General features: G+C 51.1%; 7 protein-coding genes across 7 annotated transcripts; 3 read left to right on the top strand and 4 right to left on the bottom strand.

Annotated features, from left to right (window-relative positions):
- Positions 1-1,813: 1,813 nt before the first annotated feature.
- PtrM4_001430 (FabG, Dehydrogenase with different specificities (related to short-chain alcohol dehydrogenase)) lies at positions 1,814-2,865 on the top strand (the record flags this gene model as incomplete). Its single annotated transcript, XM_001941744.2, has 2 exons — positions 1,814-2,500; positions 2,587-2,865. The coding sequence occupies 2 exons, from the start codon at positions 1,814-1,816 to the stop codon at positions 2,863-2,865; spliced, it is 966 nt and encodes a 321-aa protein (XP_001941779.1).
- Positions 2,866-3,251: 386 nt separating this feature from the next.
- Positions 3,252-3,762, bottom strand: PtrM4_001420 (uncharacterized protein; the record flags this gene model as incomplete). The annotated part of the gene is made up of 2 exons (XM_001941743.2): positions 3,252-3,278; positions 3,334-3,762. The coding sequence occupies 2 exons, from the start codon at positions 3,760-3,762 to the stop codon at positions 3,252-3,254; spliced, it is 456 nt and encodes a 151-aa protein (XP_001941778.2).
- A 1,947-nt stretch (positions 3,763-5,709) lies between these two features.
- On the bottom strand, positions 5,710-6,087 carry PtrM4_001410 (uncharacterized protein; the record flags this gene model as incomplete). Its single annotated transcript, XM_001941742.2, has 2 exons — positions 5,710-5,757; positions 5,875-6,087. 2 exons carry the CDS (start codon positions 6,085-6,087, stop codon positions 5,710-5,712), a joined length of 261 nt encoding a protein of 86 aa, XP_001941777.2.
- A 1,263-nt stretch (positions 6,088-7,350) lies between these two features.
- On the bottom strand, positions 7,351-8,757 carry PtrM4_001400 (GTPase-activating protein; the record flags this gene model as incomplete). Its single annotated transcript, XM_001941741.2, has 2 exons — positions 7,351-7,614; positions 7,663-8,757. The coding sequence occupies 2 exons, from the start codon at positions 8,755-8,757 to the stop codon at positions 7,351-7,353; spliced, it is 1,359 nt and encodes a 452-aa protein (XP_001941776.2).
- A 254-nt stretch (positions 8,758-9,011) lies between these two features.
- PtrM4_001390 (uncharacterized protein) lies at positions 9,012-9,382 on the bottom strand (the record flags this gene model as incomplete). Its single annotated transcript, XM_066102590.1, has 4 exons — positions 9,012-9,153; positions 9,211-9,220; positions 9,294-9,309; positions 9,359-9,382. 4 exons carry the CDS (start codon positions 9,380-9,382, stop codon positions 9,012-9,014), a joined length of 192 nt encoding a protein of 63 aa, XP_065964792.1.
- Positions 9,383-9,797: 415 nt separating this feature from the next.
- On the top strand, positions 9,798-10,229 carry PtrM4_001380 (uncharacterized protein; the record flags this gene model as incomplete). Its single annotated transcript, XM_066102589.1, has 2 exons — positions 9,798-10,168; positions 10,226-10,229. 2 exons carry the CDS (start codon positions 9,798-9,800, stop codon positions 10,227-10,229), a joined length of 375 nt encoding a protein of 124 aa, XP_065964791.1.
- Positions 10,230-11,457: 1,228 nt separating this feature from the next.
- Positions 11,458-12,948, top strand: PtrM4_001370 (RNA-binding protein (RRM domain); the record flags this gene model as incomplete). The annotated part of the gene is made up of 2 exons (XM_001941739.2): positions 11,458-11,494; positions 11,567-12,948. 2 exons carry the CDS (start codon positions 11,458-11,460, stop codon positions 12,946-12,948), a joined length of 1,419 nt encoding a protein of 472 aa, XP_001941774.2.
- Positions 12,949-14,347: the final 1,399 nt, after the last annotated feature.

Here is a 14,347-nt window from a genome sequence, read left to right as displayed (position 1 = left end):
TTGAGCAATGCCACCGCACCGCTGAGCAGCTGCCAGCAACACCGCGCGAATCGAGCAAAGCTGGTGCACGACTGGCTGTGCGACGCGAAGGACTGACGGTGGTTGTTAGTGCTAGACTATGTAGACGATATTTCTGTGCTCTCTCTGACAGGCGGCGGCGGCACGTGGCAGTCTCTAGCAGCATCTATCGAGCTATCTGCCTTCGAACAGGCATGGCTCTGTTCTTATGACGAGTCAGACTAAGCAGCAGGTCGTGGAGGACACCGACACCATACTGATCGAGCCGATTCACACACTCTATTCTGTAAGAAGCTTAGAGGCATAGAAAAGGGAGAAGATAGCATCACTGGCCTAACGACGACATTGCATCATATGCCGCTTGCTCTGTTGCAGGCAGCGGAATACATCCGAAAGCGAGCGCCGAAATGTTCAGTGCAGCAGTAGCTCAACGAGTATGAGCAAAGAGACAACAGAAAGACAAGTCTTCTGAAGGAAGATGATTGCCATCTTCGCTGAGATACAGCAGCCATCAACTGTGTCCTTGTAACATAACAGGTCTCGTTCGACCACATACGGAGCGCAAGAGAGTCAGTAACAGGCCTGCTCGCGCTCATAAGCTTATTCGATCAATAGGGGATACGGGAAGCTCTGTTTCGCCGCTAGGATAGTATAGCGACTAGAGAGATGTCAGTTGTGTAGGTCATCAATAGGTTGCAGGACTACTGATTCATTACAATGGCTGGGAATACAACCGCGTTCAAGGTACACAGCCTAGGAGAAGTGCCAGGCGCTTTTTTACGCGTGTTAACAAGGAAGAACAGGCGATATAGAGCAAATGATGTCAGTGGTGTCGGTGGAAGTCAGAAGCGAGGTTGCTTGGAAAAGAGAATGCAGGGATGCTGAGCATCAGGGATGGTGGACTAGCCTGAGCGCTTGGGGACAAGTACGAAGAGACGGAAGCGATGGACAGACAGACGCTGTGCACGGTGCTAAAAAATCAGAACTCAAAACTGCTTACGTACGTGTACCAATAAAGGCTATCGGGCCTTTGGTACCAACAGGGCCGAAGTGTGCTCGCGTCCATGCTGGCGGGATTATCAATGTCCGGTAGGTTCCGCTGTGGTTTGGCAATTGTATGTAAGGTCTAGTTGTAAGGAGCAACATATGGTATATTGGCACGATTCTTAGTTAGTAGGCTGTAGTGAGGTTGAGCCGCCCCTTTGGTGTTCGGAGTGATGAAATGACGAAGCGTGTATATCTTGGGATGTGCTTGGCCGCTTGCTGACGGGTAGGGCAAGCTTGGACTATTGATGGGGAAGTGGTGAGGTTGAGGTTGAGCTCGTGTACGTGGGATTTAATACCGACGGTGCATAAAGTTCGTGCTGGGGAGAAAGTAATGAATGATGATGCAGTGTAGAATGGGTGGACTAAAATATACGGTTATTGCGAGAGTACGCGGTATCGCGACTGGCAGACTCCGCAACAATCAATCAGATCGGCATGATTGATTCCTATCTAGGTTAAAGGCTGCCTAATGAAGTAATTCTTTAACCTATATAGGAATCAATCATGTCGATCGATTGATTGTTGCGGAGTCTGCCGACTGGTCTCGGACCAACTTCGACTTGGAATATCACCGAAGCTGACTGCGTCTGGAGTTGATTCCGATGGATCCGATATCCATGCCGTAGCATTCCGCGTTGGAATTGCGATACAAAGATATCCATCTACATCGTCTAGTTCCCATTGTCAACCCCATCCTTCACCACCTGGGCACCTACCTAGTCCTGCTCGGACTTCCCAGCCACCCACCATGGGCAACACATGGAGTATGCTGTTCCCTCCCGCGCCCCAATTCACAGAAGCCAATCTATCCGACCTATCCGGGAAAGTTTACATCGTAACCGGGTCCTCCGCCGGCTTAGGCAAAGAACTAGCCCGCATCCTCTACTCGCACAACGGCATTGTCTACCTCGCCACACGGAACGCCGAGAAGACAGAGGGTGTAAAAACCTGGATCAAAGAACAGCATCCAGACTCCAAAGGCCAGCTACACTACCTCCACCTCGATCTCAACGACCTCGAGGGGATAAAAGCTTCGGCTGAGTCCTTCCTCGCAAAAGAAGATAGGCTCGATGTCTTATTCAACAACGCAGGCATTATGGGGGATTACAAGGGAAGAAAGACGAAACAGGGGCATGAGATGCACCTCGGCACGAATTGCGTGGGCCCGTTTCTATTTACCAAACTGCTGACGCCGCGGCTGGTGGAGACTGCGAAGAAAGAGGGACAAGAAAAGGGGAGTGTGAGGGTAGTTTGGGTATCATCTAGTGCGGCGCATTGGAACGCGCCAAAGTACGGACTCGAAATGGATAATCTGGACTACAGCAAGAAACATCAGAACTTGGATTTCATGAAGTATTCAAGTAGCAAAGGGGGGAATGTACTACACGCCATCGAGTTCCAAAGGAGATATGGAGCCGAGGGTGTGATCAGTGTGGTAAGTATCTTCCCATCTCTTCGTTTACCTCCTGTTTTCTATTTTCTGTTTCTTTGTTACCTTGGCTGACACAGTGGGTGAATTAGTCCCTCCACCCAGGGGTCCTCAAAACGGAAATATTTAGAGATTCGCCGAAATGGAAATCTGCAATGCTCTACTTTATTATCTATCCCACAGTGATGGGTGCGTACACGGAGATCTATGCGGGCTTATCGCCGGATGTCGTGGGTCTCCAGTCGAATGAGTGGATCGTTCCTTGGGGCAGGATGACTAAGTTGAGGAAGGATTATAACAGTGAGGAGGGCATGAAGAATGCAAAGGCATTTTGGGAGTGGTGTGAGAAGGAGGTTGAGCCGTTTGCTTAAGAATTCGGGGGTAATGCTGGTGTAGATGCAGGGGTGTGACAAATATGGAGGCTGTATAACTCCATAAATAATGAATTTGACCTTGGATAACGACTTATGTGATGTGTAGACGGAGGATGTAAGCTAACACCCGAGTCGGCTAGCCTCACATCTGTGGAACTACGTCGCTGTGGGGACAATGTGGTGGGAAAGAGACACCGGAGATAGGAGACTACCAACTCTGAAAAAAGGATTACCATTCTATAAAACACCAGACCCATGCAACTACCTCATCACGCCATCATCAAACCTACTCACCCTGTCATTACACCTCATGACTTCGTCATAACATCCATACCCCACCGCATCATCACACCTTCCCTATACAAACACTCCAAACATCCAGCCTAAGTCTCACAGCAAGCCCAGCAAGTCTATCAAAGGTTAGCATCTTCCGCTCGCAATCACATTCAAGACAGAACCACTTACACCAAGCTGCGTGCTAACCCACCCATCCTGGCACTCACCCTGCTCACTTTCGCAAGTCCTCTCGCAAACCTTGTCGTAAGTTGCCGGATCATTAGGAACAGGAGATGGCATAGGGTAAGGGTCCTCGTTGTCATCGGGGATCGGCGAGGGCATAGGGTAAGGGTCCTCGCTACCGTCGGCTTCACAGCAAGCCCAGCAGGACCCGATTTGCTCACTGACCCATCCGGTCTGGCACTCGGTGGGTCCGTCGAAGCAGGTGCGCTCGCAGATCTTAGGAGTGGACTCATCAGGGACGGGGGAGGGAAGCGGGTACGGGTCCTCCGAGCTATCTTCGGTGGTGGAGGCTTCGCAGCAGGTCCAGCAGGTGCCGACTTGAGTGCTGACCTGTGGGGTTTTGTTAATATTTTTACTTGACAAGTGTTTGTCCATGAAAATTAGAAGAGAGATTATGAATTACCCATCCGGCCTGGCATTCACTCGGTTCATCATCGCACATCCGCTCGCAGATCTGGGACGATGGTGCTGCGCTAACGGAAGTGGGTGTGTCTGGTGCGGGAACACCCGGGATCCATTTTCCGGGCTCGGAGTCCGGTGCAGGGACACCGGGAAGGTACTGTCCAGCGGGCTCGCATGTTGGGTATGCGGCGGCCGAGGCGGCGAGAAGGGTTATGGGAAGGAGAGTAGAGAGGTGCATTTTGAGCGTTGAGTTGAGTAGAATTGTTGTGTAGAAAATGTAATGGTTAAGCAAGACAAAGGTTCGTATATAATTCCAAAGAGCGGTTGGTCCCGTATCGATCTTTGGTTGCCGTAATAAGCGTATGATTGCGTATGTGTACTGTAAAGTGAAGCTGCCTGTCTGGATATACCGTCCAACCTACTTCTCACCCACAGACTATATACCTTTTCTCCGCCATATCCCGTCCCGTCCCTCGCATGCTCTTGACCTATCTCACTTACAAGCAAGCAAAAAATTAAAATTAAAATTAACCTTAACGCAGCCAGCCCGCCATTCCGCCAGCCCGTTCCAGCCGTCGGAATGTCGTTATGCAGCGCTGCCCAGCAATGCTGACTATAATCTCACCACCAAGACATTTCCTCCAAGCAAATCATCAGCCAGCAAGTGTAACCCTGGATTTCCTCTCCGCCGCTTTCACGCCACACACCTGAGCCTCAATCCGCACGTGCAAAGGCGTGTTCGTGTAAGCCGCCACAACCCGCCTGTCTCCGTCCGCTGAATTGCACATGCAGAGCTGAATGCTACACATACCGCCAGACCACCTTACCATCATCATCATCATCATCAACAATCCCTCCCAAGCTCCATGCCCTTGGCATCCTGCACAGACACCCAAAGTGTGCCCAATTTCCAGCCTGCAATACGAGGAATACAGTGGTGATCATTACGTGAAATTGAAGAGGCGGAACGCGGTGGAACCAGCTGCGGCAGGGAAAAAGGTAGGAGATGGGGACTTGGCGGTGGGTAAGTCCTACGTAGGCTATACTATACTGTAGGGACCTCGGGAGCTGTGGCTGTAGGTACATATTAGGGTGCAGGGGTGTGCTTCCTTGCTTACCCGAATTGCGGTTCGCGTGTCTGTGGGTTGGATTGCGGGAAGAGCGAGAGACGAGATACAAGTTATAACTAGTTGCGATAACATTCGATTGTGCGCATAGTTAGACATCGCTCTTGCCTAGTTACCGTACAATACAATACAGAGATACCTATGTAGACACATGCTTACATGACGTGTGCTATCTGCACGCGCGCAAAGAAACCACTTGGCAAAGAGGAGTACGCGAAAGCATTCCAACCGATCTCGTCAAGAAACCTCGTAATCGCAACTAAGACAGGGACCCGAGATGCAGGTTCGTAGCTTCCGCGCTAGAGATCTGCGTTGTTTTTCTTGGCGCGGGGAAAGAGAGCGTGTGTCACGTGTCACGTTTACGTGGTGTGATCTTGTGAAGGACTAGCTGGTATATTAGTAACGTAAACATGTGAATAGGATCTGGGTTCTACGAATATGCGCTGAGAATCTTTTGGAATTGGGACTCTCTGGTTAGGTTTGTTGGGCTTCTCTCGGTCGATGCAATGCAACCCAGCCAGCCAGCCAGTCCTCCAAGTCAACCTTGGGACTGAAGTTACACGACACCGCATCATCACACGTGCGTATGCGCAGGACTATTATCCAAGACCCCTAAGTTATCCCTAGGTTAGGACAAGCGGTCTGTGAGATGAGAAGATGGCGGAGCTGGCTACGTTTGTTCAGCCCTGACAGTCCCGCTTGGCTAGACGTCAGATTGAGCTTCAGCTTTCCAGCCCATTATACTCTGCCCCAGCCACGCACGAGAACCAGAGAAAAACACCGATGTTCCGGTCTAGAAAATGGCGACAGCATTCGGTGGACTCGCTACACCACCAGGAACCTACACGCATCGTCAGCATCTCTCTGCACACTGCCACCACGGTGCCGTCAACCCCAATGTCTCACATCAAGACCGGTTTAGCTCAGCTCGGGGAGTAAGGAAAGAAATTACACGTACTTTCAACGGCACACTACTGACGAAGCAGGTGCTCCGCCCCAACTCCACACTTTTCTCACACAAGCGTTCTAAATCGAACATCTCGCCAATCATGACGCCCCACCCACCGAGAAGGACTTGGTGTATCAGTCCACCGCCTTGTAGTTCTTGCTCCCAGGGTTTTCCGGCCCAGAGGTTGCCTGGGGTGGTGTGCGGACCTACTAGTGGTGCCATTTCGAAGGAGGGGGCGTCAGATGCTGGGGAATGTTTAGTGATGTTGTTTGGCTTTGAGGATTCCGGAAGTGAAGAGACGCCAAAAATGAATAGAAGAAGAGAAGTAAACGGGAAATAGTAAGTAAGAAAAAAACGTACCAACAGCAGCAAACCCACTCGCCCAAATCCACCTCAACACTCCCTCATCGCTCCTCACCCCCAAAAACTGCGGCGGCTTCCCCGCCAACGCCTTCCGCTCCTCCTCCCCCAAACCCGCATAATCCCTCGTAAACCCCGTTCGCAGAAGTAACAAATCCCCCTCTCTAGTCTGCACGCCCGTCTCTCTTAGCATCTCCTCCAACACCTCCGCTCCTATACTCTCCGCTTGTAGCGCATACACCTCTTTCTCTCCTCGCCTCTCCAGCCACCGCGGGTAGTCTAGAATAACACCCCTCGTTACAATACCGCCTTTGTGCGCTACACCGTCGATGCCTAGTATATCTGAATCCTCAAGATCCTCCTGCGTTCGGCCCCCGTAATACAGCTTTCTTCCCTGATACCCATAATGCCGCAGTCCGTCCCATTGGCTACTGCACTGCGTGTTGAAATCCAGATGGTCGTCGTTGACGGTTCGCTTGGTGCCGTCTGGGTGGGTTTTATTGGTCATTTTATGCGCAAAAGGGGGCCTGGAGAAGGAGGGGTGGGATGGTAGGTTGAGGTACCAGTCTAGGGAGATTCGGTTGCCGGTTCGGATTTCAAGGGCGGCGGCGCGGGTGACTGTGGGAGTGAGCGTGTTCAGGGCACCGAGGGTGTCGGAGGGGCCGTAGAGGGACCATGCGTTTAGGGGTGGGCCGGAAGGTGAGAGGGGGAGCGAAGAGAAGGGAGGGCGTGGTGGTGGCATTTTGGTGTTGGTGTAGGGTAGATTCAGGGTATGCAGTTAGAATTCGATGCGAGATTACTTAGAATAACTTCTCATTCAGTAGAAAAGAGATAGCTGTACATTGTATGTAATATTCCGCGAAAGCTAGAGCCTCAGTGACGTATAGTGGGGTAAAGGGCGGGGTAGCTCATCTTCACTCTCGGTACCTGCGCCGATATCCATGTATTGCGGAGATAACGAAAGTTGTCAGGAACAGAACATAGGCCTCAGCGGATGATGTACCGAGCGTTGTCTGCCAGCGTTACTAATCAAGGTCGAAGCTTCTCAGTAATGATACACGGAAATACTGTTTGGCGTTGAAGACGGTTGCAATTCATCTATTTACTGTACAAGATCAGCGGACTTTAATAGTCAGGACCCATTCCTACACCACTGCCTGCTGAGCCAGTATTCTTCAAGTGCGCACCGCTACCCTTGAATAGGCTTTGCCAGATAAAAGCCTCGCTCAGCAGCAGCTCAATGTCTTTCTCGGTCCATTGCCGCGTCGGCAGTGACTGCAAAAACATCATAATCTCCTGAAAGTCCATCTTGCGAAGCTGGTCGGACCACTTGACGAGGAAAGCGGCGCAGACGTAAAGGTGGAAGGATGAGAAACCGTCTTCTTCAGCCTGATGTAGGTTAGTGATGGGCTGCAAAATATAGAGAATGACACGTACTAGATAGGTGTCCCACATTCGTATCGTGTTCTTCACAGATATCTCACGCATTAGAAGACAATTCATCCAGCGGAAGCTAAATTGTATGAACTCCACACCCTCATTTTGGAGGTGCTTAGCCAGTTGGTCGTCGATGCGTGTGGTGAGATCTCTCAAGCTCGATACTGATCGCTGGATCCCCGGTTGATGAGCAATGTAGTTGTCTTGTATCCCGTCCAGGAGTTTTGTTAAACACCAGAATGAATCGGCCTCGACAGCATCCAAAACTTGTTTCGGTAGTTGGCCAGGGTCCATGCCGAACTCAATATCGGGATCTGAGATGTAAGCACCTAGGAAGACCTGCCAAAACGGCGTTACCAAATCGTTGATACCCTGCACATATCCTGAGGCGGGGTGCCGAATGGCCCACACGTATAGTATCCGTTCGAGCGACCGTTGCGTTGCTTCGTAGCTGTAGAGTTCGAGATGTGGGTTTGTCCGAGGCACATCGATACTAATCTGATGCCATATGGCTTCGTCCAAGCCGCGTCCTCGCCCACGGTTCGCGGCCATTCCAGACGCGACGGCGCTTGCACTACTTGATGTACCTCGCTCAAAGGCCTGTCGTACTCCTTCGAGGTATTCCTTCCGCTTGCGTTCTAGTGTTGCGACCCTCCTCTCGCTGCTGGTTGGCAAGTATCCCAATAAGACCTGCCATGTCATTGCGCGCACTTCGGATGGTACACCTGACCAGGCAGAGTCTCGGAGATCTGACAATGAGATAGTGCTAGCTTGTAGTATCCTCTTGAACTTGTTAATCCTTGTCGTTCGCGCCGAGTGTTCTTCGATCTGCTTTGCCGACGCGTTTGGGGCAACTGTGGGATGGGAAATAAGATGTAAAGAGTTTGCGGGGTCTCTAAGGATCTCTTGATATTGTGGGCGTAGAATCTTTCCTTCTGTCTTCTTGGCGGTAGGATAGTTGGGTATGCCGCGTTCCTCTGCTATATCCCCACTGTCTATCCCTCGCCATGCTGTTGCACCCGCACCATCCCTACTAACAGTCCCACCTGAATCATTTGCCTTGATTGTTTGTTTCCGTCGACCTTTTCTCCGCATGTTCGCAATGCTGGGTAGTCCGAACTCGTCCTCGTCGTCCTCGAACATGTTATCTGCGTCGTCCTCATCTCCCTCGTCCCAGTCCTGGTGCGTGTCGTTCATAAAGTAGCTATACGTCGCTCGTGAGGGTCGGGGCGATATTGTCTTGCTTGATCGGCTCGGCGCAGTGCTCGATTCGCGACTGTGGGTGGCTGATGGCGGGGTCCGCGGTCGCGAGTTTGAGCCCGAGACGCTCCTTGAACAATCAGTCTCCATTAGAAGCACTCGTTTTGACCATTAACGTACAGTGAGCTGAAATTGAGTATGTCAGCATGCGAGTAGGATGCGCCAATGACCTTTTTGTTTGGCGGAGAGGTGGCCGAATTGGATGCGGTGCGCCAGAAGGGAGAGGCAGAGCTAGGCATGAATGATCAGTATCCATATCGTATATGCGACCGACGAACAAGAACATACGAGGAACGGTCTGTACGCAGGGAAGCGACGTGTTAGCTACCCTGGATATCGCAACTTTCTATGTGGTTTGGATAGACACGAACCGACCTGGACCATTTCCTAGTCCACTTATTAGTACACTCACAACGCGCGTCTCTCAATAACCAACCTGCTGCTGCTTTTTCGAGGCCATGGCTGAGTGCGTGAACAAGAGTGTTTCGAAGGAACCCCGCTGCAATACACCGAACTCCAGCCTGACCAGGGAACTGCCGCTCGTGCATGCACCCATCGCGCTTGATGCACCAAGCCTAAATGGTACTAGCGCGCTTTCCTGTAGCTCTCCTCTCCTCACATCAGCGTCAGGCTCTGCTCTTACTTCACCACAAACTTGTCCTCGCTCACCACCTACGTTCCCGGCCTGGACTGTCGCGCCAATTTTCCCTCGTCGACTACTTATTTCCTCCTCTACCTCATTCTTTTTCCCTTTCTTTTCAACTACCATTGAGTGTCTCATCAATAGCTGTGCATCATAATCGCCCAACCCGTCGACCGAGTCAAGCTTGGTAGCACTCCTTTTTGATCAAATTTTCATCTTTTCAACCTCCATCATGGCCGACGAGAACTACGAAGACGACATCTTTGACGATCTGTGGGTACCAAACTCTGAGCCAACTGGTCGTGCGACACAACTAACAGACTTGAACAGCTACGATGATGAGCCTGCGTCCAAGTCTGCAGCAGCCACACCTCCGATCAAGACCGAGCCAGAGCCCGCTGCGGCCGAGCCCACGAACGCGCCGCCCCAGGACTCGACACAGAACAACGGTGAAGATGCTGCACCCTCCTGGCCAGCTCAAGACGCGCCAAATCAGGATACACAGATGGAGCAGTCCAACTTCAACACGGGAGCTGTTCAGTCTTACGAGAATGCGCCCATGGAAGATGACAACTATGGGCCTATCAACGTGAAAGAAGACGGGTAAGTTGCGCATCGCATGGCTAACTTTCGTTTTCATTCTCAGAGGCGCATCACAAGGTAAAAGGACACATCACCAGCATGTCACGTATATCATTTCGAACCATAGACTGGATTGCTATCATAATCGACCGTGTGCGACAATATGTTTGAGCTCGGGCGACGTCAGGGACCTGGGAGTATGTCGGTCATAGAACAAGCTCCAGGCTTTGCAGTGCGCGTCTTCCATTCAAGAGCGCCTGGTGTCATGGATGACGCAGAGTCTGGTATAAAGGCATAGGAGCTAGACAGCTTGCGAAACAAGTTGCAAAGAATTGCAGTCTATGTCGCCCGTGCGGCGAGGCGGTCAGAGCATGGCGGATAAGGCCACCGATTTGATTGTTGGAAGAAGCTACAAAGACGCGGGTCAATGGCTATGCGGATACTCAGATCAACCATCAACGCGTCTCTCGCAGGGACTATCGCGGCTTGCCCGAAATTTGGCAGCGCCTCTTGTCGATATATACCTAGGTACTTGATAGCGCGTACCAGCAACGCAAGCAGAGGATAGCTACCGAGTTGTGAGAAAGTCTTTCTAGACATCCGCACTCGACTCCATAGCAAAACACAGACGTTTCATCCGAATCAAACTGTGCCTTTGCAAGGGCTATTTTTGTACCTCGAAACATGGACTTGAGAGTGCGTGGGGCGGCTTCCCTGGTTCGCATAAACGGTGCATACCATGAGTACGACAATTTCCAACTTGGATGCGGCACAGACAATGGCTTCGCTTAGCCACCCACCCATCTGCATACAGTCATCATTACCACGGTGTTAGACGACAGCGAATCCTAGTAGCGTCTACACATCTGCATCATCGGGGCGATCCATATCCAGCTACAATATCGCCTTCAAATTCTGTATCATCAGTTGCAGTTGCACACGAAAAATCCTCGACATCACGACCTTCCATAACCACCGACTCGACAATGGCAATAATCACATGAATCTGGAACCTATGAGAAACGCGCACACACCACTCACGACGATCGCCTTCTATTTAATTTGCTATCCATGGCTTGGCCCAGTCTCTGCTCAACAATTAGGGAGCTGAACGTACATACGCTGTATCTGCCAATGTTCACTTCGTCACCGGTCTTGATGGAGTTTTCAAACGACGTTTATTGAATGTTTTGGATCGACATGGCCTACCCCTAGGAGGACCGGATTCCCTATGATGCGCCTCATCTCCCACAAAACTTTGCTTTACTGAGATCTCTCAACACGTGATTGCTGACTGTGACCATAGCAAGATGTTTATAGGTGGACTTAACTGGGAGACCACGGAAGGTACATCTACCTAGTCTCCGACCCTCTCCTGACCTTCTCGGACGTCAACTTTGGCTGACCAACGACACACAGAATCTCTAAAAAACTATTTCTCACAGTTCGGCGAAGTCAGCGAGTGCACCGTTATGCGTGACTCTGCTACCGGACGATCGCGAGGCTTCGGTTTCCTTACCTTCAAAGACCCCAAGTGCGTTAACATTGTCATGGTTAAGGAGCATTACCTTGATGGGAAGATCGTATGTAAACCCAGTACCATTACCAAGCTACCCGCTAATGCCAACGAGATCGATCCCAAGCGTGCTATTCCTCGTGAGGAGCAAGAGCGGACCAGCAAGATCTTCGTCGGTGGTGTCAGCCAAGAAGCAACCGAGGAAGACTTCACAAACTTCTTCAAGCAGTTCGGTCGCGTCGTCGATGCTACACTCATGATGGATAAGGAGACTGGTCGACCTCGTGGTTTCGGTTTCGTTACTTTCGACGGCGATGCTGCCGTAGATGCCACCCTACGCGAACCGCTCCAGATTCTCGGCAAGCAGATTGAGGTCAAGCGCGCCCAGCCCCGTGGCAACATGCGCGATGAAGAAGGAGGCGATGGCGGCAAGAAGTTTGGTCGTAACAACAAATTCAACAAGTTCAACGACGGCGGAAATGGTAATCACGGTGGCGGAGGCTATGATAACAGCGGCGGTAACATGCAAGCCCAAGGTGGAAACAGCGCCATGTCTCCCGCCATGATGGCACAGTATTGGCAGCGCATGCAACAGTACTTCCAATCTATGCAGCAAACACTCGCTCAGCAGCAGGCAGGCGGCGGTATGGCTGGCAACCCCATGGCTGCCATGGGTGGCATGAACCCAATGCAAATGCAGCAGATGCAACAACAGATGATGGGCCAAGGCATGAACCGCGGCACCGGATCTCCCAACCCCCAGATGATGGGTGGCCCAGGCAGTATGAACCCGATGCAAATGCAGCAGATGCAGCAGATGCAAATGGCGCAGATGCAAGGCGGCGGTGGCCCAGGAGGACCCGGCGGACCAGGTATGATGAGCCCACAAGGAGGACAAAATCCCGGACAGCGTCCCGCTTACAACCCGCAAGACCAACTCGCTTTCGAACAGCAAAAGTACGAACAACAGCAAGCTCGTCGCCAGCAACAGCTCTCTGGTCCCGCTGGCTACGCCAACGCCCAGGGTGGCCCTCAGAGCTGGGATGGCATGTACGACGATGCTCCCCCACCACCCTCTGGCCCCGGTGGCCCCGGTCGCGGCGGCTTTAGGAACAACCGTTCTCGTCAGGGCTCCAGCCAGCCGCCTGCTGGTGGTGGTCAGGCTCCTATCAACGCGCCTACCGGTCCTAAGAACGCGGGTGTTAGGGGTGCCAACTACCGTGGTGGAGGTCACCGCGGTGGCGGCGGCTTCAGACACCAACCCTATGGAGGTCGCGGTGGTTGAGTATCTAGTCGAAATATGGAGAAGGGACAGCAGCTGCGGTGGTGGTGTACAGCAGTCTCCCCTTCGCAGACACGTCATTTAATCACGAAACCAGAGAGACAGAGAGGGTAGATGGAATTGTCGATGTGGATATCTTAGCTGGAACGAGAACCTTTTTCCCAAGAGGTTTCATTTTCTGGGCATTAGGGTGTTTATTTGTTCTTGTCGTTTAGGACTGGTATTTCAAGTGCCATTCAGAAGGTTGGGATGGGAGTTTTTTGCAGGTTCAGTTCATGTGTACACTACTTACCTTTTCTATGAAGAAGAAGAAGACAAAATAAAAAGTTCGTTTTGGGGCTGATTTTTGAGAAATGCAAGGTGTGTGGTGGTGCTTGGTGGTGGGTCGTTCTTGCGTGTTGTGGGTGAGGTGTGGGTTGTGATCACGAGGTTGCTGTGTTGGTGTGCGTGACGTCAGTGTTTGATAAGGCTCTTACTTCTTGCGCTACGTCTTTCCTTTACTTGCTTTGTTTGCCGATGGCTTTTGCACTGAGATTCTGGCATATCATGGCGCGTGGCTGTAAGGTGAGGGTTGGGGATAAGTAAGGCTGACGGTATCGGTTGACATGCTTGTCGCGAGTTCTCGATGACCAGTAGTTTCGTCGTGGTTGGACGTAAGCATTTCCGTCGAGCTTCATAACTGCTTCGGGCTGATCATGACGATCCATAAGTTTTCAAGAGCTTATATTAGCTCCATGTGCGGTGTTGTTCACGAAAAGCGATTCTGTGCCATGGTGCGACATATGTGCCGAATATGACCCAAGTGCTAGTTACCACATCTCTACCTAGTGCGCATCTCCATTGACTCATATCGCCTATCACAATTTGGAAAAATGTTGCTTCGCATACTCGCCAACAGTATCGGCAAGAGCACAGTTCGCATCAATTCTTGGATCACCTTTATTGGATCTGTATCATGATATTGCTCAGAGGTGTCAGGCGTACCGGTACCTCTGATCCTACATAGACAAGACCAGACGGCCGAATTCGAAGTAGTTGGTCCGGCTTTGATTGACAAAAGCAAGCCTGATGAGAGATGGCAGGGCAAGTTTCGACCCGTTGAGCTGGTTTGATGGGGGCTGGGTTAAGATATAAAGGCTGTATCTTATATCCACGACTATCTACCCGAATTTTGTCTTAAAATAGACAAAAGAGAAGGCGGTAGAACAAAGTAAAAGTGTAGACGCGTGATGAGAGCGCATCAGGATTGAAGATGAGCTACAGCATGAGATAGCTTTTCAATACACAACGAAAGCTGTACAACAATACAGTAAACATCTCTGTAGAATCTCCATATAATCCCCTCCATCCAACAGACTAGGTTTGCTCATGTATATCAAGTACATCTCACGCAGATTACTCT

This window comes from Pyrenophora tritici-repentis, chromosome 1 (genome assembly GCF_003171515.1).
Source record: "Pyrenophora tritici-repentis strain M4 chromosome 1, whole genome shotgun sequence".
Lineage (NCBI taxonomy): Eukaryota > Fungi > Ascomycota > Dothideomycetes > Pleosporales > Pleosporaceae > Pyrenophora > Pyrenophora tritici-repentis.
The sequence above is the reverse complement of the archived record's forward strand: the minus strand, read 5'-3'. Positions and strand labels throughout refer to the sequence as shown.